Below are 26,893 nucleotides of genomic sequence, written 5' to 3'. Positions count from 1 at the left end.
AGAACGGCGCAGACAGGAGGAGAGCACAGCCCACATATTTTTCAATTTAAAATATTCCTATATTTAACTACAACCCCAAACTCAATAATTGTTACCATTAAGGGATTTATTAGGCAAGGATTGCTCTGGAGAAAGCCCAGCTGACCTCAGTGGGAATTTTGCCCAAGTAAACTTCACATTGGAATATGCAATACTACTTGTATGCTCACACTCATGAGCATCAGCAGAGCCCAGACCCATATCTGAAAACTATTTCATTAGCTCTCAAAGGTGTCATTAGCAACAGAGGTGAAGCTTTAAAAACTATTGGGACAGATTCCCTCTGTCCCTTTTTGGTCTGTACAGTGTCCATTAACACTCTGCAAGCAGCTGGGAGGAATTCACAGCTGTGGGCTGCAGGGTGCATTAAGGTCTCTTAATTTTCCTCCTCCTCAATGCCATCGTGGGGCATAGAAAAGAGGGGTGGAACAGTAAATGTCCTGGGGAAAAAGGAGTGTTCACAGCATGTGTGGAGCTGTGCCTTTAAAAAATGTTGGTATGAGACACGTAGAAGGAAATGTTGAGTTCGGTGGAGGTTCATGCAGAGCAATGCTGACATGTTCAGATATCACATTTACAGACTGTGAGGCTCCCAGACTTGGTGTTATCTCAAGACAAAGTACAGTATCGGGGGAGAATCAAACTATTCTGCAGGAATGAATAATAGAGTGGGTAAACTCCCTACTAGTGAAAAAAAGCCCTTAGAGAAGACCTGCACAGTTTCTACAGCCACAAACAATGAATGCTATCAGAAGGATACTGGGCAGAAAGTCAATTTATTTCTGATAAAAGTTGGATTTCATACCCTTGAGGTTTTTAATAGTTTTCAATTAAGACAGCCAAGAGGCTCACAATGAAAATGGATTGCAGAAACTTAAGGAGGACTGCATTCCATGCAAAAATGGAACAAGATTTGTTAATGCAGGGGGAATGGGAAGTATAAAATGCAAAAGAGTTTGTAACAGATCTAAGATTTGAAAGATGAACATTTTTTTTCTGGTGTGGGGGAGAAAGGCAGTTGGGGAGGATGGGAGTTGACTATCCAGGTCCCTGATAAAAGAACAGTTCTTCACTGGCATTAAGACACACACGCACATGGAAGTCAGAGGCGGGTTCATGAAAGACTCAGAAATAAACTCTGGCAAAACATCTGGAATCTGCCAAGCAAAGGAAGTCACCCAGACTCGACTGAAGCTTACAGAGTGCAAGCTTCTCCGATACTGTGGCCATGATAGTACATAAAAAAACATTTTAAGTAAAGAAATCAAGACAGGGTCTGCCTGTGGAGCTCAGAGTCCAAAACATCAGTACGTGACTCGGCAAACAACCCAAAACCATGCCCAGTGTTTAAAACAATGTGAGAGCCATAATTCTTGAGGAGATGGCAAGCAAGGCCTGCCAAGTTCAACGATGGTAACACCAACACTGCTACTTCTGAGGAAGTCTGGACAGCATGGCTACAAAACATGATTTGGCTGCAAGCTGTGGGATGCTGACTGATTTTGCCTCTGATGCGCAAGTCAACGTAATGCCAGGAACAGTATTAGCACTACACTGAGGATAAAATAGGTCAAAAGCAAAGCCCATTAAAGAACTGTAAGAATTAGATGTATGGACAGTTAACAAACTGGAAACAAGATAATTTTGTAAGACTTGGTGAAGAAGGAAAATCTTATTGCTGATTTTAACATGATAAGTCTGATCAAGACAGAGCACTCATCAGAGAAGGAGTGACCAAAACAAATAAAGAAAGCTTTAGAGACATTTTTCAGGAAATAAGGAAGCTCTCAAAGAGTGCTGAACAGAGTTGAAAGGACACAATTACTCCAAGACACAGGCCCCCGGGAAAACTACCCTTGTCCTAAAGAGGAGGCAAGCTTAGGTCTGTTTCTCTGGGAACACAGGGAAGAAGTACCAGTCCAGTTGTTGAACATCTGTTCTGGTTGCTGTAGGGGGCAAAACAGACAACTTACGGAAAGCCAGGCAGTCCCTGACAACGTGTGCTGACATAAGCAAAATCAAAGTACAGCTCAGGGAATTATAATTTTTAAATTTAAATTTTAAGTGTGCTTTTGCACATTTTATTAATCCACAGAATGTGCAGCATTTAAAAATGGAAATATCATAGCTAGAAAGAACTACAGATGTTAGTAATTAGTGGCACATTACTCACATTTCATTGTAAAACAGATGTGTGTATTATTTTAATTATAATGACTAATACAACATATGCTGTAGACATATATATAAGCATAATGTTTTCTGTGAGTCAGTGCTTTAAGTATAGGTTTGATTTTATTTACTTTCCTAAGTTCAGTGTCAGAGAAGGAAAGTGTATTTGTTACATGCGAACAGATCAAAAGAAGCAGAGAAAGTCTCTGTGTATTATTGGAAACCTGTGTTTTGACATTTACAACTGGTAAGTGGAATGTTATGATCTCCAGCTTCACTCAAATTACTTCTTTTTAATGATAATATTTCCCTACGCTGAGGCTATACCACAAACAATTATGGAACATTTTGGAGCCTGCATTGTGTGCTATTACTTTTAAAAGATAGTATCCTGCTTCCCTTTTTTCCCTACAATCTTTTTTCTTTAGAGCAATGTCCAAATACACTCCTTTTTGAAAATTACTTGCACATGCCAGGGCTTGTATGACGGTCATTTAGCACTGTGGTCATTTACTGTATGGCCAGCTTTTCTTTTCCATCAAATTGTTGACTGCCTTTGCATTGACAGTCAGAGAGGAGTCTGTATAAAAAAAAATAATAAATCAGATTTCAAGAGCAGAATCACCAGCAGACATTCAAAAAGGTACTAACATACCTCATGTGCCATTCAGGCAGAATTTAGATGCTTTCACCCATCTATCCTATTTAATTTTAGACATTACCTAAGTTCAGATACAGACTTCCCTAAAAGATCAGCATGATGTCTGTTGTGAGTCCCAGAGAAGGAGCTGAGTCCTCCCATTTTCTGTTTGTGTCTCTGCATAGCCACTAAGGCACAGACAAACCTTTGAGCCCTTCCATCAGCCTGGTGAAGCTAACCCCAAGTGTGGGACACCCAGTTTACACCCTTCAGCAATTACACTCCCAACTGGAAGACCTTTGCTCAATGTCTGCTGTGGACAACATACATTTTGATAAAATTCCTGCTCTAAGTAACAGCATTGCTTGTCTAAATATAATCCCACAGACCCATAAAATGCAACAGAGAGATATTGACTATGCCTGTGGAGTGATCTTTTCTCTGATCAAGGGAGGATTATTTTGGAAAGCCTGAAGTGCTTCACCTAAAAGTGATGCACTGATCTTGGTATTACAGATTTCACCCTCTGACATCCCCCCTTCCATTTTCTCCTGCCAGATCCCAAAAATAAAAAGTGGATGAAGCATAGTCATAGACCATCTTCTCAAGGATGTAGTAAATAACCATAGTGGCAAATCAGTGAATGACACCCGTCTTTCCCAACTGCTGTCCAACAAATCCCAAAGTGGCAGGAAAAGCCCACAACCTGCTGCAACTACTGAGATTCAGCAGAGACATGAAGCCATGGATAATTGGCCTGTTGGTATAAACTGACTGGTGTCAGCTCTGCTGCTGCTCTCACCACTGCTGTTGTAACCCTTGCTGGCAATTTCCCCAAAGTTTTTCATATCTGACCTTTTAGAAATTTCACATTTTAATGTTCACATTGCTGTACCGCCTCTGCTATTCCACTCAGCCCCTGCTTACTTGCATTCTTCATCACCAATCCCCGTCATAACCCTGTACTCTTATTAACAACTTTTGTTAGACTTTAACTAGCAGAGTAGAAATGTTCTATGCATAGGCTCTACACCAGGAGTTGGTTTGTTTTTTTTTTTCAAAGTAAGCAAATATTAGTCATCCATTTGAAAAAAAAACAAAACAAGGACCTTTGTCAACAACTGACTTAAAATCAACACAATAAACTTTTAATACCTTCATAGGTGGGAAAAATCATTTGTCATGTTTCCAGGGCACAATCCCGAGTTCAAAGCTGTCTTGCCCGCGTCATAGAGAATCATTCATACAGGTTTTCTGTCATTTAGAAAGTGCAGAGGAAAAACCCTTTTTGTACTTGCACAGGGGAATTTCACGGATGCTCACTTGTAATTCTGCCCACGTCCCTGCTGCCCTGCACAGACTATTGTTCCATGTAGCCATGGAGCCAGCAAATCAGACACGACACAGCCAAAAGGGATCTGGCTGCTACTTCACCACATCAAAATCACTAATTTTAATGGGACAGGACCTTCCCTCTCCCATCAAACAGTGAAAATAATTTGGTGCCTTTCTAAGGGCCGCTGTTGAAGCAGTCATCTTCTACCTGCTTTAGAAGATACATGAGGAACTTTGTCTATTGCCTTCTCACGTAAGGAGAGGAATGCAGGAGAAAAAGATCAGGTTGGGTTTTTTTTTAATAAGTAGTGCAAATTTGAGAGTTTATACAAGGTTACTTTCAGAGAAAAGAAATACAAGCTAGTTTTGTGATATGGCAACCCTACATCTTATCCACATGGCCACAACACTGCTCAGAAAAATATCTATGTTTGGTTAAAGGATGCATCCAAGCATACGGTATGTACGGTATGCAAGATGTGGCTTCTCTCATATTCTCCGAAAAGAATCATTTAACAAATGGCACCTGAACTTCTGTAGTTTAAAAAAAGAACAGATAAAACATTTATTTTGCTCCTTATTTTTACCTTTAAAGGAAAGAAGATGAAGAACACACAATATTCAGCACCTGAGAGCTATGCAAAGGAGATGCCTTTAACTTGCTACAGCATCAGCCTATTTTTCACTTAAAGGCAGATATTATACATCCTCATTTACAAAATGAAAGAGAATATATCCTAAAATATTCAATATTTGAAGGACATGAAAGTCAAATATTTTGTTTATTCAAAGCTATGCCAGAAATTCTTCAGAGAGATCATCTTAGAAACACAAGTGAGGTAACTTTTTAAGCAGTTCATGGACCTGCTCATTATTTGAATGGATTTGTTCATTATTTCACTGCTCAGCAGGAAACATAACCACTTGTCTCATCCATAACTCCTCCTGAAACTCAGAGGTCCAAGTTTGACCACTATTCGACCCTATATAGCATACAAAATTTCACCGGAGTTTACTGATTAAACTTTCTCCGGTAAAGATCTTTACTGAGAGAATTCCTTAAGAAACAGCAGGTTTTTACTTCTGTTTTTAAGTTTAAAGAATCTGTTTTAAAGTTAGCAGCTGCCAAAGTGTAGCAACACCATTCCTGACAACAGAGCAAAAGGCAAGCATGTCTTCCAGGGACATTCCTGAGGTTAGGGAAGGATTCCCTGCTTTTCTGACAACAGAATCTGTACTGTGGGTACGTGTGTGGGTACTTTGTTTCCAGCCTGCAATGTTTTAAAAAAATGCAAAACACAGAGATGCAGGATTTATTATCCAAATTTAAGAAAAGCAGAAACAGAAGAAAGTCTTGGGGGATGTGGTAGAAAATAGAGATAAGAGAGCAAGATGTTATCTATGTCTGAGTAGGACAAAGTAGGTCAGAGACAAAATGTTGTTATTCCTTGGGTTATGAAGAGCTTAAATGTCTTTTCTGTGGTGTGTTCAAGGATTTAGTATTTCTACTAAGGGAGACGACATACTAATTTCTACTACGGGAGAGAGCATAAAACACTATCAAAGAAAATAAGGCTAGAAGAGCTCTTCAGATCTCATTTAGTCTAACATCCTTCTGAAAAGCTGACCAGGTATACTTAGGCCATTTCTGACAAATATTTGTCTAATCTATATTTAAAAACCTCTCATAATGAGGGCCCCTCACCTCCCTATTCCAGCCCTTACCTAACCTTACGGTTAGAAAGCATTTTCTAATATCTAATCTTTTTTCCTGCAATTTAGATCTGCAGTTTCTCATTCTACTGTCAGTGGACATGGATGGATGTTTATTCCCTCTCTTTGCAAGAGCCTTACAATACCTGGAGATTTATTATGCTTCCCAGACCTCACTGAGCAATCCCAGCTTTTCAGTGTTTCCTCACAGGCCATGTTTTCTAGAGCTGTGATCTTCCTTGCTGGGCTCTCCTTTAGGGTCTCTCCAGCTGGCACACATGTTTTTTCAAGTTTGTAGTTGCTTTCCAGCCGTGAACTTCAGCTCTTTCCAAAGGTGAGTTAGCAATTTCTAAAGTGCAGATAGTAATTTGGTTCCACTTGTTAGATAACAGACCTAGTATAAGCTTCACAGTCAATTTTCCAGACTTCCTGGAAAAGGCAGGTTCTACATGTATCATAGTTCTGCAGGTAAGAATAATAAATAATGCATAAGAAAAAAGCATGTAATATCAGTTAGGAGCAGTTTTGGTTCATATCTCAGCCGCCTCTTCACCTTAATTCACCTTCCTCCAAACCATGCATTCCACAACCATTCTTTTCTCTGCTTGAACACTACCTCCATCTTTGTCCTCAACCCGTGTGGCTGGGTAAGGATGGATCAGAAATACCAGGTGCAGGCAAGGGGTGCGTTTCTTGTGATATTTTTGGCCTGAGCAGAAGCACGTAGGCCTAAGGAATTTATGTGGAAGCCTTTATTCTTAAGACACATCCAGGCTAAATTTGCTAATTTGGGAAATTTGTTGAAGAAATGTTTGAAAACTTAAGACATTAAATCCAAATCTAACCAGACAAATGCTAGACAAGTACATTATACCTTCTGATGTTAGTTCACTGCTTTTGTAGTGTGACTTTTCATGAGCCATGTAGCGTCAGTTGACAGCAGTGGCTGTTTGAGTGTCCCCATGCAGGTTCAGTGATTGTTTCATGATCTGCTTCACCTCAGAAAGCTTTCCCTCTGTAACCACCAGGTTTTATTCCTCTCAGGGCTACATACGGTACCATGGGAACCATGGAGCCACCCTGACCAGGGAGGAGGGATATGCTGGCAAACTTCTGTCTCTTCAGCCCAGGACAAAGTGACAAAGGAACACATAGTGTGGTTGTGTCCGATCAGTGAGGGTCTGAGACACAATGCCTTGCTGAGGCAGCGAGTGCTGCAAACCATATGGAGCTGGAAAAGTGTCCTGGGAACACAGTATTGTGTGTTTGCCTTGCCCATACTACACTTCTTTAGGTATTTGCTATCATCAGCCACAGTCAGAAAGAGGGCACTGAGCTAGATGAATTATTGCTCTTTCCTACTAGACTCATTCTTGTATCTCCTGTTGACAAAGAGGCAGTGGGACACCTCTTAGACCGAAGATCCAGAGACAAATTATGGACACAAAGTTAAATATGGTGCCAGCACAGGTTGTGTGGGAAGCACAGACGAAATTCCATATGACAGGAGACTTCACAGATAAATCATGTCCCTGCAGTCTTCAGGAGAGGCTGGTGCTTCCCCGAACCTGGCCGTAAGGGAGGTAGGCAAGCCAAAACAGGGGATAGCACGGTGCATTGTCAGGGCCACTCTCACCGACTGTGTTGTTCTGGAGTCAATGCTCTCTGAGCTGGGCAGAGTGGGATTGGCAGGTTCACAGCGGGTAGCTCAGAGCAAAGTACTGTCAGTAACATTTTAACTGGGACAGGCATCTAATGAGAATGCATAGCCAAAACATATTAATGCGCTGAAAAGGCTTTGAAATGCATCTTAGCATGACATTTGCTCACCTACTGCCAGAAATAAGGACAGCTAAAAGCAACATTTTAATATCTTTGGAGAACAGAACTGGAACTGCAATAGACTTTTTAATGGTCTTCAAATAATACTGCTATGTACCACGATGTGAAGCTGAGATTCTGTCTTTGTGCATGATAATGCACAGTAAGATTTAATCAGGTTTCAACTCTTGCACACACCTAAGGATGCAGAATGTACATATGATGGAGGCTCTAAACACTTGCAAAACATCCACGAATCATATTTTTTCAGGATTAGCAGTGCCCTGTAAATTGGAATGATCAAACTTGAAGCAAGAGCTAAGAAAAACATAATAAATCCCCTGTACTTTTATGCACTCCCAAACATAATGATAAAAGTAGTAACAAAAGCAAGTTTCCTGAACTAAAAATATGTGCTCTCATTTGAAGAAAGAGAAAATGGAAAAATACATGTTATAGCATCAATATGAAGGATTCCACCTATCCAGAAAAGTATGGCTGCACCACACAAAAGATTAGATCCTACCCAGATACATCAGTATCATTCATAACCCTGAAAGAAAAAGGAAAAAAGAATGGAGGAAAGACATCTTACACTGGAGGAAAGGAAAACTTCAGTAACAACATCACCTTATTTAGCAACTTGCCAACCAGTCAGAAATAAATAGCAACAAGTAAACTAGCATTAAAGCCCCAAACACAGTGTAAACATTGCTTAACATGAGGAGACCTAAAAAGCATGATGCTTACATTTTGGAAGCTCTTATGTAGTGTCTGTCCCATTGACATTGAGCTGGATCCACAAAACAGTATTTCCCACACACCAGCCCACAAAGTAGCCATGGAAAAATACCAGGGTAGAGTTTTTAACCCCAGGCCATGTTGTTCAGAAGCTCTGGACTGTTACAGTTCAAAGTTAATTTGGCCCATTAAAGGGATGGGAAAGTTTGGATACAGATCCAAACTCCCTCTATGCTTGGCAACACTGAATCAGTTTGGATTTCATCCATTTCTAATCACTGAACATTCGTTTGTTATTAGGATTCGTTGGGCCAGGGGAGATACCAGCTGCTGGATTCTGAAGAAGACCTGGCCGTAACTCATGTCTCCATGATAAGGTTCAGGCAGGCAGGTAGAATCTTTGCATGCTGCCTGGATGAGGTGTGGGAGGACGATAAGCTGTAGCTGCCCTGATCAGTCGAGGTGAAGAAGAGAAGTTCAGAGAGACAGTTTATTGCTGCAGGTGGGTAGCAAACTCACACACATCACTCAGAACAAGCATAACTCTCCTTAACAATGTATCAGGTAAGAAAGCAGACAAGCAGCTCACCCCAGTCCATCTACACACAGTGAGAGTTGCAGCCTTGCAGAGACATTTCTCGCGGTGCTAAAGCATAGGCAAAGCTGCCCTGTGTGAGTTGCAGTGGATGCTACTGTATCCCTCTGCTGCACCTTTGCTACCAGAGCAAGCCACAATTCTGCTCACAGGAATCCTGCAGGAGTTTTTGGAGACAGATTTGGAGATCTTTCAATAGAAGGTAAGACCTTTCAATAGAAGAAGGCAGGTTAAGAATAGCAGCCAGGGAGGGAGGATGGGACAGCAAAAGCCAAGAGGCTGTGGTTACCTCTCCTGATAGATGTGACTTTGCAACGAGGCAAAGGGGATTTGCATAGCAAGTCTCACCCACAGTGACTGAGGCTGATGATTTCAATAACACTGCCCCCAGGGAGTGAGGGGCTCCAAGCTCTGCGCGAAAAGGCAGCATGAGCTGTGTCAGCTGCACCGGAGTGCTGAGTAGGCACTTTCTGCGTCAGAGCAGACCCGTTCCGGCAGGAAACGAGGCCACGTAGGTGCTGCCAAAGCCGAGCAAGCCATATCCTGCGGGTCAGAGGCTCCACTCGCGTGCGTCAGCACACTTCCAGAGAAGCTAAGGGAGGTGCACTGGTTTACAGAGCCGTGTGGCTGGCCTGTGGGTGAAAGAGAAAAGGGAATTGTATTGCACGTTCATTTGGTCTCTGGGATTTTTGGTGCACAGGTAAACTTTGATGGTATCAGGTAAGAGGCATCAACAAGCTTGAAAAAACATTTTACAAAAGCAGAAACAGCTGCTACAAATGGGTTGAAGGGATGAAAGGTTTTAACAGTGAAATAATGTAAACCACATAGTTGCAACCTTTCATGCAGGTTGCCCCAGTTCCGTTAGCAAACCCTTCCAATGCAGGCACAAAGGAAGGTTACAGATCACCCAGCTGCAGCCCAGAGGTTGGAACCCATTTGCGTAAAATCATCCAAGTCAGCAGCAAATCTGAGAAGATGGGTGGTCAGCAGTCTATGTTCCTCCACAGCTCACTAGCCTGAGTACATCCCAAGAGATTGGCAAAATGTAGATTTATTTAGGTATGTTAGGCACTGGGTTGCCTAACAAATGCTGCTGGCAGTACGTTAGTGGCAAGAGAGAGATCTGTGCATAGAAGCTTATGGGCCCTGTTCCTAGCTGTGCAAAGAAAAGCTCTCCCTTGATAAAAAAAACCTAAAAGCACAGCATGACCTGAGCTTATTTATGCAATAAGTATAAAAGACTTTCAGCCTAAACTGCTTTTAAAAGTACATTTTGAAATTTAAAATAAATGTCTCTTTAAGCATAAGGAACACTTTTTATGTTCTTGTGTTAATGAAGATCTTTCAGTAGGGGAGAAATGAACTAAATAATTCTACACAAAAGAGAGAACCCACAACACACAGGAAACTGTCAAAGGTACAGAGATCACAAGCTGCAAAACAGAAAGAATATGTTTTCAGTAAACTATCAGGCACGTGAGACTGGAGAAGCCCAGATGGACCTCTGACTCTTCTTCTTCTATCTATCTTCTGTCACAGGCAAATACATCATATGAAGCCTTCTCACCAATTGATCGATCTAGCTCTGCCCCAAAGCTCATTAGGGTTCTTGATGCAATTAAAGGAACTGTTAGTGCCATCAGTAACTGGAATGGTTGATAAACAATGACAAATATTGATACTGATTCTCATAGTGCATCTTTAAGCTCTGTAGTGTCCAGACACTCACGTGAGAGCTTAGGCAGTCCTTATCGATATCTTTACATCACTATTTTGTACTCACCATTAAAAGATTAGTAGATTGAAGGAATTTATGAGAGACATGGAGTGAGGCATGACTGAGCCTAGCAGAATTATATGAGAAGGTCTAAAATGTCCATCTAGCCTAATATCTTTTCTCCAACAATGGCAAGCAGCGAATGCTTTGAAAAAGAGTATGCAAGATCAGTCATTCCTGGTTTCCCTCTCAATTAACAGCGCAAGGACTTCCTGAGCTGGAGCTTCCATCAGGACCATCAAATTAAATAATTGCTGGTACATTTTTTTGTGAATTTGTCTGTTTATTTTTGAATTAGCTTATCTCTTTGATATGATTTCCTTTTGCTACGTTAAAGGAGTAGACTCGAATCGACAAATATTAATTAGCTCCCCAGGCAGTACAAATTTAAGAACGCCCTCTGTTTCCTCAGGTCTGCTGATTGTTCTGTGCATAATCCTGACCTGTCATTCTCTTGCGAGGAGTGTTTGCTGTACGGATACGAATTGTACGGTGTTAAAGGTAATGTTCAGCCTCGTAAGGATCAGACGAAGCACACGCTAAATTTTCTGTGATGCTTAAAAGCAGACATGTATTATCCTGCCTAAGTGATTACTAGGAGAGGGGTGGAGTAGCTAAATTGGTACTAATTGCCCTTTCCACAGAAGCAGGAATGCCAAAGTGTTTGTATCATCCACACTTCATGCAACGTGCATACTAAAACCAGGCATAACCCATCATACCTGCTAGTAGAAGGGTTAAACCCATGTCTCTGGAGATTTGTGGGCTTTCAAATGACAAACACTTTCAAAAGGAGTAAAGGGGAAGGGCAGGAGTAGACTGCCAGGTGCCTTCCCTTGTCCTTTCTGGTACCATTTGGCAAAACAAACACAGTAACCTTGAGGCAATGCACCTTAAGCTGCTATAGCAATTAATTTAGGACTTTTTAAGAGAGAGGGTGAATGTCAGTGCTCCCACAGCAGAGGGCAAAATCCTCCCAACCCCGGAGCATCGTGTGTAATATCCTAGCACAGGTGTCCAAACAGCCTACAGCATCCATCCCCATACCTGCTGAAGGGCCACTCCTGCCTGCCAGACCTCCTTATCCCCAGGCTGCCACCAGCAGGGCCCACAGAAAGGGAGGCAGCTGTTAACTGGAACTGCCTGGAAATGGTGCTCCTGTTCTAGTTAAGGAGTGGGATGAAGGGAATGGGCATGAGGGCCTGCAAAATTTCAAACACTTCCAGGGAAGCAGAGAGGATGCATAACACAGTCTTCCCTGTCCCACCACCCTGCCCCACAACCCCTAGCTGCCAGGCTGTCTCAGCCGCTCGCGAAGAGGCTTTCTGTGCTCAGAGAGGGGAGCTCTCCGCTTACCATCGGCACGGATCCGTGTCCTTTGGGCATGGGGTGTGTGCACAGGGGGGATCACAGAGACTACAGATGGAGCAGACCTATCTAGCCCTAGGGCCGCCCCACAGACCTGAGCTCGGTGGGAAGAAAAGAAAGGGAAAGAAGGCGAGAAAAAGAGGAGGAGAGTTGAATAGGGGGCAGGACGGTGGGAAGAGCAGAGAAGTAGGGAGGGAAGGAAGAAAGCGGAAAAAAAGGAGGAGAAAGGGGAGGAGATGAAAGGCAAGGGGAGAAGGGAGGACCGGGCGGGGAGGAGGCGAGAGGCCGGGGAGAAGAGGAGGGAGGCAGCTCGGCAGAGAGGGAAGGGACGGGACCCGGCGCCCCGCGGGCCATGCGCCTCCTGGCCACGGCGCTGGCCGCCCTGCTGGCCACGGCCCCGGCCCCAGGTAAGCGGCACCGCGGGCGCGCAGCGGCCGGCGCCCAGCCCCGGCAGCCCGTTCCCGGCCGGGACGGGGCAGCCCCCTAGGCTGCCTACGGGACCCCGGGCTCCGCCTCGGGCTGCCGCCCGCCCCTTCGCGCCGCGGAGCAGGGTCCGGGTCCCCCCCGCACCGTGGGCACCGCGGTAGGGGCTGGGGCAGCGGCCCCCAGCCGCGGCAGCGCCCGGGGCTCGGGCAGCAGGAGAGGGGGCTTAGCGAGGGGTTGGGGGGGCCGCCGCCCGGGCACCGCCGGGAGCGGGCACCGTCAGGAGCGGGCGCCCCCGCCGCCCCGCACCCCCGCAGCCGGCCGGGTCCTCCCCCGCCGCCCCGGGGGTCCCTCACCCCGCTCTGCCGCTGCCTTTCTGGGCTCCCGGCAGCAGCGCTTCTGCACAGAGACCTGACTCGCAGCTGTGTTTTGACAAAAAAAACCCAAAACAACCCCCAAAAAAACCATCTCCCTATGCAGAAGTTTATGGAACGTGTCCTCTGCCACCTTCTGTGCCAGGCGGGACAACGTTAAGCTGCACCGAGGAATTACACGCCAAGTTGAGGCAAAGGGAGATTTGGCATTGCTTTTTCCACAGGTGCCTCTAGGCATCCAGTGGAAATGGAACCCGTACGTCGCTTGTAAAAAACCTTCCCCCATCAAGACCTTTCTGCCTCCAAATCAAAGGTCCGTTGGCCAGCGTTGTGTCCTAAAGCTGCAAAATGCACAAAGAGCCTGGATCTGAACTTCAAGGTGCAGTGAGAGTTGGGTGGTAGGGAAGCCCTGCTCATTCAAGGTTAATAAAAGAGCTGAATTTGGATCTTCCCTCAAAAGGGCAGGAGATGGTAGAGGCAGAGAGGTTTGGTTCAAGTCCATCTTTAGTCACTGCAGAAGCTTTCTCAGAGAAGAAGCCTCTGACTTGTGAAACTTGTGGACAGATCCGTTCAACTGAAAACAGCTGGTTGCTTTTGGTGATCTTGCTAGCCAGCTCCTAATTATTTTCATTTAAACGAAGAGCTTTTCTTCTTGCCAGCTCATCTGCTCTTCTTACTTTTTAATTGTAGAGAAGTCAAAATAAAGCAGGCTTTGACAATAACGTTGTTTCACAGAACAAACTACAACAGGGATAAAAACTATCCCATATGCTTCTGGTCATGCAAATCCGAGATCAGAAGGTAACTACCCTGATGGTATGCCTCTCTAGTCCCTTAACTATCAGCAGGGGCTAAGGAAAAAAGTCCTCTCAGCCCTTTAGGGTGAGTTGTTGATTCTGCCTGTCAGTCTCCATGGAGGAAGGAAGAGGGCCCTATATATAATGCTAAACCTGGATTGCGAGCAGTAGTGCACAGGAGCAATGCTACTTGTGAGTATCTCCACCAAAGTAGCTGGGGTTCTTCCACAAAAACACAGCTACGCTGAAAGTGGTCACCAAATGTAAGGACCCAGCAGTGACTGTGGGTCCTCTGCTACTGTTCCAGCACAGACAGAGGGGACAGCCCTGGCATAGACAGGTTTCTGGCTGCTAAAAGTATGATTTGTTAATCCTGACAGTGTATGTGTTTTGCTATGTAATATGGCAGGCAACAAAGTCCAAACCTAGCTAATACTTGGAATTGAACTGGTGTAAGCAGAAGTGGACTATTTTCAAAATAGGATTTTTCAAAACAGAATTTAGTCAGCAGTAACCTTCCCTGACTCCCAACAAGCTAGTGAGACATGCAGGTGGAAGGTACCACAGAAACAAACAGCTAAAACATCGGGATGAGGGCAATTAAGTGAGCTGGTTGCAAATAGGAGAGACATGTTTGATGATTAAGAACACTGCAAAGGAATCCTCAAGTCTTTGACTCACTCTCCTCCCCTTTTCTATAAATAATTTCCCTTTCCAAGCAGAAGCAAGACAAACTCTTGTGGTGAGCTCCACCTGAGCATCTACATCATGCTATACTGGGAAGGCAGGAGAAGAAAAACAGAGATTCCTCACTTGAAGCAGCAATCTGAAGTCTAGAAATTCAGTGCTTTGTTGGCATACAAGCCCGCTCTCAAGTTGTGGAGGAGTCTCCTGTTTTGGCAAGGAGCCCATTACCAGGGTAAACCTCATGTTGGGGCTGATCCAGTGCCTGCTAAAGACAGGAGGAACATTTCCACTAGTGTCTGGGAGCCCAGAACGAGGGTTTTCCTTTCCACATAAGAGGTAAATGACCTCTTTCTTCCAAAATCTACCACTGTTCCTGCTCCAATGGCAGTGGGAGGATAGAGCCAGATAGACACTGCTTTTCTGTTTTATATAAAGCATCACCTGACCCTGTTCAATATAAGATGAGATGAGATCATGGTAAAAGCATCAGGAACTTTCCAAAACTCTCCCCATTGTTGCATTTGTACAGCTGCACCAATAGGACCCACAGAAGGATAAGGAGATGGCCTCCCACTGATCAGACAACATGAAGGATGCAAAATTTGATATTCCCCTTATAAAAAGGCATGTCCCCAGAGGAAAAATAGAAGCCTTAGTTATAAAATACCAATGTTTGTATGAGTGTAAACAGCTAGAAAGGGATCAGAGACTCCATGTACAATGCTGCTTTATCTTCTTGCAGAGGCTTCCATCATCACCATATCTGAGTTCTTCTGTATTTTCTCTTGGGTACTTTTTGGCACTGTGTTCTGCCTAGTTTCGAATTAAGCAATGATTCTTTTGCCTTTTATTTTGGGACTCTATTCCACAATTAATCCTAGCCAGCTTTTTCAAACAAGAAGTTCACATGTCAGGAAAATGACATAATTGTTTTTCTTTACAGCGTTCACGACGTGTTCATAATTTCAGTAGAAAAAGTTTGTTTTTCATTTACCCAAACCACATTTTTATAAATTATTAAACATTTATAGCCTAAGTAATTATGAGAACCCCGAAAAGTGTTGAAATCCTTAAACTTTTTCCTCATTTACTGAGCAGCACAACGTTCAAAGTCTAATCTTATTTTGACGGCAGAAGCCGCCATCTTCACACCTGCTTGTAAAGCACGAAGGTCAGGTTAACTCCAGCAAGTAATAACTGAAGTTTCAGGCCTGGAAAGCTTTTGGTGGTATTCAGCTTTAATTTTAAATTTCAACTTCCTGTTCTACTTGTGTGCTTTCTACAATCCAAAGTAATCTCTTGCTTTGTCCCTTACATGAACTGCACACACAAACGTCATGCACAGGTAATTATATCAATAATCTGGGCCATGCTTAGCTGTAGTTTCTTAAAGAAATTAAAAAACCTCCACTTTCTTTATACAACTTATTTTCTCCTTCATAAAGAAAAAATAATGGCTACTTGAAAAAATACACCATTCAGTAGACCTTTCTATTGAAATGACCCAAAATAATTATTATACTATTAATTTTCAGAGGGTTCTTCTCAAATAGCTGCAATGTAATGTCTTTAATTCGGTGCATTTACTTTAAGTAAGGTGATACAATTCACCACTCGATTTTACAGCTTCACTGGGGCCATAAACCCAGTGTCTCTGCCTCCAATACTCCTTCAGAAATAGAATGGAAATACTTTACTTGCTTATTTTGAAGATAAATATATGTTTGTGTTTCAGGAGCTGATGTCAGACAAGTCTCTGCCAAAACGCTCATCCCCTTTGTTAAAATGTTCCTAGCTGATGTGCTAGAAAAGTATCCAGAAATGAAAAAATCATTCTCCCAGAGCTGCAATTCTCATTAGTATTTGAGTACAGTATAGTCACATAACAGGAAGCTTAACACTCACATTTTAGAGGACCTTTCATGCTTTGCAGAGTGCATTTCAGGGAGTGCTTGCTTACTGTTGAAATATGGTTCTCTCTCTAGTGGATGCCATCAGACCAGTAGATTACACATTACAAGTCATTTAGGGAACACATTGCCACAATATACTATTGGTCAAAAATAGATCAGTCTCTGATATGACTAATATGAACATTCTTTATATACATTAGGAAGGAAATAGAATGAGTGTTGATTCCCATGCCTCAGAAAATCAGTCCAGCATAAATCAGTTAGGTCAGAAAAGAAAAATCTTCCTCTAATGAGCAACTATGGACTTCTTTCAACCTTCACCTATAATGGCCATAGTTAGAAATAAAGCAGAGACACAAACAACCGGTCTAAGCTAGGTTCATGCTGAAGAACAGGAAAAAAAAGAGTCAGAAGTGAACGGAATAATCATCTGTCCCAGTATAATCCCATGTCATATTTTGTCATGCAAATAATGTCAGATTAAATTGAATTTGTATTCAGAAGGACTAATCTGACAGATGTAACCCAGACTTGAGATGACCATTTGATTATGACAAGGAGAATATTACTTAAAACAGAGGCCATGGGGAATTGTAAAGTGAGGAGCTGGTTACAGGCATATAGGGAGGTTAGTAGTCTTTCAATGATCATCTAGGGAACAGTATCATGTAAGGTTTGCACAAATTATATCTAAAAGAAGTAGACAGAAGCATGCACATTGAAATTATATGACCTTATCAAGTTAGCATAAGATTGGGATAGCACGTAGGAAAAACTCAGGACCAAGCAACAGAAGTGGAGCAGAACTTAGTAAAGCAAAGTCACGTACTTGGGGATTAGTAAGAGTTTCTTTGGTACACTAGGAACTGAACCACAAATGACAAAGAAAGGAAAATGCCGAAGTATATTATTTAATTATGAACTGACATATAATCACATGTGAAAATATCATGAAGAAGGACAACATAATTCTGGGATATACCAGGCAAGGTATATCCCAGTCAACTCTGGGAAGTACCGTGACTATTTCACAGGACATTGGAGAACTTCTTTCCAGACACTCCCTATAATTCCAGTCACCCACATTAAAAAAAAAATAAAATAACTACAATCAAAATAAAAATTTAAACTGGAAGCAATGCAGAGAAGGGCTACTAAGGTGAATAGGGAAGTGGAGACACTACTTTACTAGAGAAGACTAACAGAGCTTGGCTTCTTTAGCTCAACAAACCAAAGGCTGAGAGACCAGATAATTGCTTTCTATATGGAGTCAGGAAGCAAGCGCTAGGGAAGAAAACACTATTTAAACTTCAAGTTGGCACAGGAACAAATAGGCATAAACTGGCTATTGAAACAATTTAGCCTGGATATTCTAAGAAGGATGCAAGTTGTCAGAGGAGCTGGTTGTGGAACAGCTTTCCAAAAGACATTCTCGGCTGTTGCTCCAAGCTAGTTTTAGATTAATGCTTGTTCGGACTGACGAAAGATTATGTGATGTTGGGCCTATGGCAGCAGCAAGGTGTCCACTTCAGCCCTGCCTTATTATTATTGACAGCAAGAATACTAGAGCAGAGTCACTGAAGGAGGGCCTCATACCATATTTAACATTCACAGGGAGACAGGAGATGTCAGGTTCTAAAAGCTCATTGAATTGCTGCACACTGAACAGATGCCATCAGTTTACCTGCTGTGAACTTGCACGCTGGGACAGATTATGGTGCTGTTGTGCCAGTATGGAGGATTCTCACCGTCTCTTCTTTCCTTTGCAGATGTTTGTGAGGCTTTAAATGTGACAGTCTCTCCAGGACCAACTGTGCGATACTCCGAGGGAGATAATGCTACCCTTTACTGCCACATTTCTCAAAAGAGAAAGACAGACAATTTGCTGGCTGTGCGGTGGGTCTTCGCTGCATCACCTACCCAGGAGTATCTGATGATCAAAATGACAAAGTTTGGGTCTGTCCAATATTATGGAAATTATACTCATCATTTCCACAAGCAAAGACTTCATCTTCTTAAAGAGAAACATGGAACTCTGTACAAATTTCTTATTCTAAGCCTCCAGCAAACAGATCAAGGACATTATATATGCAAAGTCCAGGAAATCGGCAAACACAGGAATAAGTGGACAGCATGGTCAAATGGCACAGCAGCTACTGAAATAAGAGGTGAGAGACTACTGATTTAAATTCTATCATTTTTCTTGTCCTGTGATCCCTGTTTTTCTTTTCTCGCAAGTTCATCCATAAGACATTTCAAGTTAGGTTATTTTTTAAGTGTTATCTGTGGATATGAGAAGAAAACCTAATACTCAGCTTCTTTACTTATACAATTTAAACATTATTCAGTCCATTTTAAAATGTAAAGAAGTGAGAAGATTGGTAGATTTGTAGAAGATAGTCTATTTCCATTGCCTTTTACCAGAATAGCAGTAATTAAAACTCCTTTACATTCAGCTACAGGTCTCTACAACTTTGCTAGGGGGAATAAACAAATGGCATTATTATTTAAATACAAAGAGACAGAAACAGAGAGAAATTAACTTATTTTCTGAAGAATACGTAGTGGGTCAGCCAGAAATAGAAGCATTATATTTTAGATCTATGTTTTGCCTCTCTCTTGGTGTTTTCATTGCTTTTAGTTCTAGTCTAGCAGTAGTTGGTAAGTAACATTTCTAGTATCACTTCTGTACTTCTGTTTATACCACTTGTAGCCAAAAAGCAGAGCTAGAAAAGTAGTGACCAGCCTGCTGGTATTGAACTTCAGAGAAAGAAATGACCAGCAATGAGTGAGGGTTTTGAACCAAGTTGAAAATGGGCCTTCTCTTCAGGATGGGTCAGCTCAAATCTAACGCCACCACACCCACACTTTCAGAGATGGGTGAAACTGGCTTTTCGAGAACGGACTCCTTTGAAGGAGTGGTTGAGCTCAGCAGTTGTGCCATTAGCTCTAGCTGGCAAACTAACCCCCTGCTTGTGGTTTTATAAACAGAAAAGTTGATTTCCCACAGGGCCAACTCTAAAGATAATGCTAAAAATCAAGTGTGACTGCTTGGTCTGGAAATTCAAGAGGTTCATCCAGCAATCGCAGAAAAATGGGGGAGAAAACTGTACTTCATGAAGTTTCTGCCATTGCTGTTGGTGCTAAATTTATTGTTGTGTTTAGACTGCAAAGGTTATTCCTGTAGCTGGGAAACCCTAATCCCATTTACCTTTTGGTGAAAGTGGCACTAGCTCTCCTCTGAAACCAGTTTTGCTCTGAGGGAACTCTGTTGACTACAGGTCTTTTCAAGATGGATTCAAACACATTTATGTAGTCTTAATCCAAAGCATATTCTGTCAATGCCAACTTCACTGGTGTCATTCAGCTTTCTATATCACTTTTGGATTATACACACACCAGGGAGACAAATGTGACAGTAAAAAATAATCTTTGTGAGTGTATGATCTCCTGTGGCTAGCTCTCAGGTACCACAAGCTTTCATTTTGATCTATGAGAAATATGAGAGTAAAGATGTGAAAAACACAATATAACAAGAGATAGAGAGCAGCTTCATGTTGACCAGCAATGTTTAAATCTGCCTTGAGAAATCATGGCATTAACGTAATATAATTAGCTGATTATTACTAGCAATGATGAAAGACACTAACAATGCAAAGCTGAAATTCTGTTTAAATTAGCAGCAAACACCATGGATTAATTTTAAACAACAGCAAGAAAATCCTAGTCTAAACTATTTGGTCTTATAGGGTATGCAAAAGTTGTCTGGAAAGCCTCTAAGACAGTCATGTGGGATTTCCTCTGCTTCCTGGTTGCAGACAGTCAGAAATATAAATAATGACAGAGCAGGACACAAGTCCAAACTGGAACTCCAACCCGTTACCTGTCTCCACCAGGGAAAAGCCCACCCCTCCAGCACCCAGACCCCAGCTGTGTGCATCAGGCATGCTTCTTTTGCACAGAAGACCAGGGAAGCGGGACTTAAAGGAAAACTTCACCAAAGTTCATTAGACTCCTAAATACAAATCACCAGAGCATTCAGTACCATGGGTCAGAAATGTAATCCTGCAGCCTAATGTCATCTGTAATCCATAACCTGGTATCCTAAAGAAACCAAAGCCTACATTATCACACTATCAAGTAGTCTGCACCCTTTTGAATCCATGGGCTGATTTTAATGAGACAACAGTCTTAAAGATATTAAGGCTGTATAAGTAATGTGAAATTGGCTGGGGGGAGGGAGAGAAGATCTGCAAGAACTTCCTCACTGAAGGAAAGCTGTAAGAACAAAAAAGGTAATTATTGTTCTTGAGCTGCTATGTGCCCAGTGACCTTCCACATCACAGTCAGTAGTTGGGGCTCCTGGACATACCACAGGAGGAGGTGACCAGTACTAAGGTTGTTGTGGAGAGGGGAGCCATTAGGGTATGGGACACAGAATTCATTAGCTTCACAGCTCAAAGAACAGTTTCTTGTTTGATTTTTTGTTGCTGTTTTCACTCTTTTGTTTTTGAATGGGGAAGAGTAAAAACACTAGAGCCCAACATCTCCTGAACTCAGTCATCTTAACCTCTGGAGAGCATTAAGTTTTACAAGCGCTAACCCCATGTTGGGTGGCTGGAGCCAAGACACAGTGGTTAGTCTTGTAACCACACAGGGATAAGAACTGAAACTTTATTGCATGCATGATTTAGCCCTACAGACTTCAGGCATTAGCTTGCTTCATGCTCAGCAGTTGTTCTTCCCTGCTGTTCCTATGCTTGGCTAGGAACTGGCTCTCCTCCTCCTCTCCCTATCTCTTCTTCCTTCACCCCTTTAGATTTGGGAAAAGGAGAAATTCAGCCACTGTCAAGAAGGAACTGGCAAGCAGGAGGACTGATAACCCCAACTGCCTCAGCCTCTCACCTTTGGGAAGGGGCAAAGCTGGTGACTGGTGTGGGGAAGGGAAGCCAAGGCTCTCATCCCACCCTGCAAAGAACAAGTGGTTCAATTGCTGTGCTGGGGGAGAAGAGGAAGAGAGGCTGAGAGCAACTAGCAGGTGGTGTTACTTCCAGCAGCACCTCGAATGGATGGCCAGGGCTGAAGCTTGCAGGCCTACAAGCAGGGCTAGGAGGCCACCATACAATCCCAGAATCTCCTAGAGGATAGACCACACCTTTTTCCAGTGCTTTGGGGAAGAAATTCTGAGGATAACTTGAGGGATGGGAGCTAGAGAGGGCCAGGTCTGGTGTCAAGACACAGAGAGAAGCAGTGAGGGAGGAAAGTACTGTTTCAGGTGGGGGCTTTCTCTATACTGACCCTTCCCCTCAAATCCTCTGCACCAGACCAGGTCGCTGTCTCCAAGAGTAGTACACTGAAAGACAGAGTGGATAACAAGTAATGTGTTTCTTGCATGAAGGACTTGCAAGATAGACCAATAGATATACCCAAGGAGTGCAGAACAAGTAGCAGGCTTGCAAGGGAAAAAAGAAAAAAAAGAAAAATAAAGAGAGAAAATCAGATGGAGAAACATTTTTAGGATTTTCCTGTGATAATGTCATTTCATAGGGCAGGTCAGCATTTTAAAGTGTTTTCTCATTCACTGAATGATGGAATTTCTTAAATGCCTGTAGTGAAACATATGGATTTGTCAGGAGTGTTTGGAAAAGGAATGACATGTTCTAGGTAAATGGCAGCAGATGAAAAAGCAATATAAAAATATTGTTAGACCACCTGTCATACCCCTCCTCACAAAAAGCCACTCTGCATCCTTCATAGCTGCTCAGGCTATTGCTAACTATAACACAGAAACTTCTCATTGCTCTTCCTAGCTGAAGTGTGGGGTTCAGATCAATTTAGTTCTTGCAAAGAAGGAAAACTAACTTTTCAGTCCAGCCCTTAAATACTATTCCTCCCCCCCCCCGATTTTCAGTATGATTTATGAATAATCAGGGTGCGGATTTGAGACTCATGACTTCATCTTTCTCACACTCTCTGGTCAGCTGTATTGCTTCTCTCTGCTTCAAACGTAACTGAAAGCAGAGCAGGAAACCTGAGACAAGGGAGGAAAGCACGGCCACCTATAGACTAAACACACTGACAATACACCCTGTGGTGATCTAGGACAGACACCACCACCACCACCCCAGCCATCCCAAAGGCATATTTATTCTAATTCTAAATCCAGAATAAAGATGCTAAAAGACATCTGAAAAATGACATATCTTTAAATGCCATAGCAACTGTTTTACTGCTAAAGGCCTCTTCACTGGAAACAAAGGACTGCCTTAGCTAGCGTTCAGTTAACGCACTGTGAGTGTACAGGGCTTGCTAGACGCGGGAGGGACGGCAACTCATTTCAGAGTGGTGATAAAGTCTCCAGTTTCCCCAATGGTAACAGTTGGACTTTTCAAGGAAATTTTCTTCCAAACACATTTTGCATTTTATATTATGATCGGTTACACTTTTTATTGCAAAGGGATTTACTTATATTACAGTTAGATCCAGGATGCAACAAAAGAAGCAATGCAGATTGCCCGAAGCATTTGGATACTTAAATTGTACTGCTTGTGCTTTATCAAATAAGGTAACAGTATTCAAACAAATCACAGTTGCTGTCTTGTCTAATATTTTGTTCCAGTTAATGTGTTTGTAGTTATGCCCAAATTCAAAGTAGTATCTTTAAGCTAAAGCACCGGGAAAATTTCTTACAACCTTGCACATCAAGTGGATGTGGAAATAGCATTTAGGTCCCTTTTTTTGTTCACACAGGAAGAAGAGGTCACTGTGTAAGACAGAAATTTCCAGAGGGAATGGAAAAGGGTCATTCTGCTTCTTCAAAATCTGACTTGCTCTTGAAACAGAAAAAACCTGGGGCAATTCAGTACATAGCCTGTGTCAGCCACCAAACATAGCACTATTCAAAGCAAAAGACCTTACCAGATTATGGCTGGGTCTGTAGTATCTACTGCTACTACCTCATATTCAGACTTTTTTTATTTGCTAGCAAGTTTGCAGGTGTGAATTTGTGTAGGCCATTAAGAAGTTGCAAATGCATTTTCTTACAACACATAAATTTATACAGATACACATACTGGAGTTGTGGAAAAACAATTGAGTTACAGGCTACAGTTCCTTAATGTGTAATGATGTCAGTTAAAAGTTTAGCTACATATCTGGCTTCTCCTTTAGGGACAGAATACATGTATTCAGAAAATAAGCCTCATCTGATGGGGATAAAATCATTAGTCTTCCATTCATGGAATCGTGTGTCAACTACAGCAACTTTGTAGTGTTTTCAGAAGCCCTAGCTAAAATTTGAACTGTTGCAGTTTGCCCCTTTAGGTGCAGTGAATACAAGACATCAAATAGGATTTATAAAAAGGCTGCTGTTAGATCTTGGTACTAAATCCAAGAGAAATCCATGTCCTGATGTTGCCAAGAAGTGTCTCCTACTCCAGTCATGCAACATCTTCTCTCTAAGCTAAGGTGAACCTTTTCCCCTTCCTCCATCTTCTTATCAAAGACATCTGTTCTTTTCCTGGGCTTGTGTGGTCAATGTTAGCCTAAAACCAAGTTAGTGATCTTCATTGTAGTACAGAATACACCAGAAAACAGTTTATTTGAGGGTGGGGGGGGGAAAAAAAAAAATCAGAAAGATGGTTCTCCCACTGCCTTCCTATCAGAAATCTCAAAATAGTGAGTAGTCTTTTCAGAACAATATGCAGCACCTCCAAACCATCATTTACAGTTGGGTAATCCCTCAAGCCCACTATGCAAGGTACTGCACATCTCTTAGGAAGAGCAATACGTCTTCCAAATGGTTTACAATCCAAGAGAAGAGACTACATGTGGGAGGACAAACAGAAAAAATTAGGCAGTCCAACTATAATCCTACTGGTATGGACAACACAAACAAGTAGAGATGATCACAACAGTCTGTCCTGTTAGGAAGTTTATGTGTCAGAGTCTCCCATAGAACAGAGTCCGAGTTCTGTTAAGTATTAGTTGCATGTTGTGTTTTCTACCAGTAAAAATGTTGCAAGATATAGGAATGCAAGATTCCCCTGCCCCAAATGAACAAACCCCCTTTTTCAGGGAAGGTATTCTAAAATACTTGCCAAAAATCTGTGTGTGATGTTTTCATGTAACAAATGAGTAGATTTGTTAAGATATTCAGGATGAGCTTCCTATCACAACTAAACATAAGATTTCTTTAGTCCTGAAAGCAGTTCCATATCCACTGAGTTAGCCCCACACCTCACATCCCTAGAGGGATCCATTGCACTGATTGCTAGCAGAAAAAAGTAATGGATTATCGTAAGTGAGATCATCTAATCTGATGTCATCAAAAAATGTCAGCATGCATAAACAATCTGGCTGAGGAGAGCAGAGAGGGTTTTGAACAGTGATCCAGCAGTCAGAACATTTGGATTCTGGTACTAGGTTGTGCAGCTGTTATGACATTGACATTTATCCATTTGCCCAGAGCTCTGCAGTCTGCTCCTCTTTCTGAAACAGAGAGAGCAATTCCGTGCAAAGTCTGCAGCTATTTTCCCCTCTTACTTCAATTAGAACACAGTCATTCAGTCAGCCCTTTTTCTAGGATATAAAGGTGAGCTGATACAATTTGTGGTCAAGCAGTCTTCCTTCTCAGGGAAAACCACCCCACCCATAGGCAGGGGAATTACTCCAGCTGAGAATTTAAGCTGTTCTACACTCAATAGTCAATGACCATTGATACAGCAGTGACAGAAAAGTTTACATTAATTAAGATGTTCAGACTAATCCGTTCCTACATCTAAGCCAAGGACACTGAGGCTAAGTAGATGTTTTCTGCTTCCCCGCTCAGATACACACTTTCTAAAGCATTTGGACATGCTTCAGAAAGTCCAAGCATGCACGGGTGGCTTTTTTGCCGATAGGCAGGTGTCATATCCATGTATCTTTAAAAGGCACAGCATAGAAGCCAACTTTTGAAGGAAGGAAGAAGAAAAAGAACTCATGAGCAGTGATCCCACTTTAATGGGTTGTTTGGGTGCTGTTGTAGGAATTGCAGGGCAGTTCAACACGCCAAGGGGCATCCACAAGAGCTTTGTAAAGAAGGCAAGTTGGACAAAATCAGGGGCCTACGGAGTCAGTCTCGAAGCTGGGGAAACACTATCGTATTGGCAGAGATTACTTCAGTGCCAAGCATTGCTGGAACAACTTCCTTATTTAAAAAAGCTGTGTCTAATGTGGCTGGCTCCAAATCAATTCTCAGGAAGCCTTCAGAAGTGTGCCCTTCAGTAAACCTACTGCTCTTACAATTTTTTTTTTCTTAACCTCTAAGACTTCAAAATAGACTATATTGTTAAAAATTCTTAATATATTAACTACAGGGGAAAATAAACTCCCATTCTCTTGAGCAAAAGTTATTTATCTCCTCTCTCAGAAGTAGCCTGCTTTGGGACAGAAACACAAATTGCAACCCTAGAGGTACAAGTTTGGGTAACTGAGAATGCAGAGCCAGAATAAAACCAGCTACATACAGCATTAACAGCAGCTTTTTCCCTGGAATACTCAGACAATCCCCACAATGCCATTACAGACCTTACAAGCACATGGCTGTCCTATTCTAAGGGCTAGGCTCTTCTAAAGTGTGTTTCTATCCTCTTGATGTACTTCACTGCATTTAACTTTCAATTGAAGAGCCACACATTGCATCTTCCCAGAATAAGATGACAACGGGGAGGCAGTCTCACAAGCCATACAACACTTGTGAGGGGTGCCAAGCCAGATGAGATTTGCTGGAAGACATTTTAATAATACTGTTGTATAACTGAAGTGTTTCATTGAAAAGTAATTATCCTGTGAGATAAGGCAAGATATTAGTGCACTGAAGCCTAAGGCAGAACTGCATTTACTTCAAGAGGTCCCAGCATTTTATGCCACACATTTTCAGTTCTTATGTCTTTTTTTCTTCTCAGTGATTTCAAAATCTTCTGATGATCCCACTTTCAAGAAAAACCATGAAGCTTGGAAGTTTTTTGAAGGTAAAGATACATTTAACTGCTACCGGTTGTATACAAGATGTTACTTTAGTTCAATGCTACAGTACAACTAAAGTGCCCCAATCAGGCCCAATTTTGCTAGTTCCTGTGCCAACTCAGGTCTTGCCTGAGAAAGCATCCCACAGAGCACTAGGGGTGCTGGAGAAAAGAGAATGGAAGGCTCTAGTTTCAGTTTCTCATACATCTGTTATGGTCAATGGGAAAATAACCTAAGCCTGGCTAATCACGCAACGCAAATAAACCCCCTTATCCAGGATGGTGCTGAGTGTGTCTGAAGAGGTATCAAGCACTCTACACTCCCACTAGCTTTAGAAACTGTTCACCAGACATGCTCTGCACTGCAAGAGCAGCCTAAAGCTCCCTTGAGTTTCAAGGCAAGCAGTATTTTCTGTGTAGATTAGTAAAAAACTGTTCTAAGAGACTGAAATCCACAATTTGCAGGCAGTTGGGATTCCCTCCCCCTG

The 26,893-nt window shown here is 42.3% G+C and overlaps 1 protein-coding gene across 7 annotated transcripts in view; it reads left to right on the top strand.

The window, feature by feature from the left end:
* The first annotated feature begins 12,478 nt into the window (after nucleotides 1–12,478).
* The window catches only part of VSTM4 (V-set and transmembrane domain containing 4), a 76,270-nt gene continuing 61,855 nt past the window's right edge, over nucleotides 12,479–26,893 (top strand). For all 7 annotated transcript variants that reach the window (XM_087764455.1, XM_087764458.1, XM_087764459.1 and 4 more), the window contains exons 1-3: nucleotides 12,479–12,611; nucleotides 18,168–18,566; nucleotides 26,346–26,411. In XM_087764455.1, coding sequence (XP_087620581.1) covers nucleotides 12,557–12,611; nucleotides 18,168–18,566; nucleotides 26,346–26,411 — 520 coding nt within the window. In that variant the 5' untranslated portion in view covers nucleotides 12,479–12,556. The remainder of the gene's footprint in view (nucleotides 12,612–18,167; nucleotides 18,567–26,345; nucleotides 26,412–26,893) is intronic.

The sequence above is a fragment of the Nipponia nippon genome, unplaced genomic scaffold (assembly GCF_047370975.1).
Source record: "Nipponia nippon isolate SJK-2023a ecotype South Korea unplaced genomic scaffold, ASM4737097v1 scaffold_3, whole genome shotgun sequence".
In the NCBI taxonomy this organism is placed as follows: domain Eukaryota; kingdom Metazoa; phylum Chordata; class Aves; order Pelecaniformes; family Threskiornithidae; genus Nipponia; species Nipponia nippon.
The sequence above is the reverse complement of the archived record's forward strand: the minus strand, read 5'-3'. Positions and strand labels throughout refer to the sequence as shown.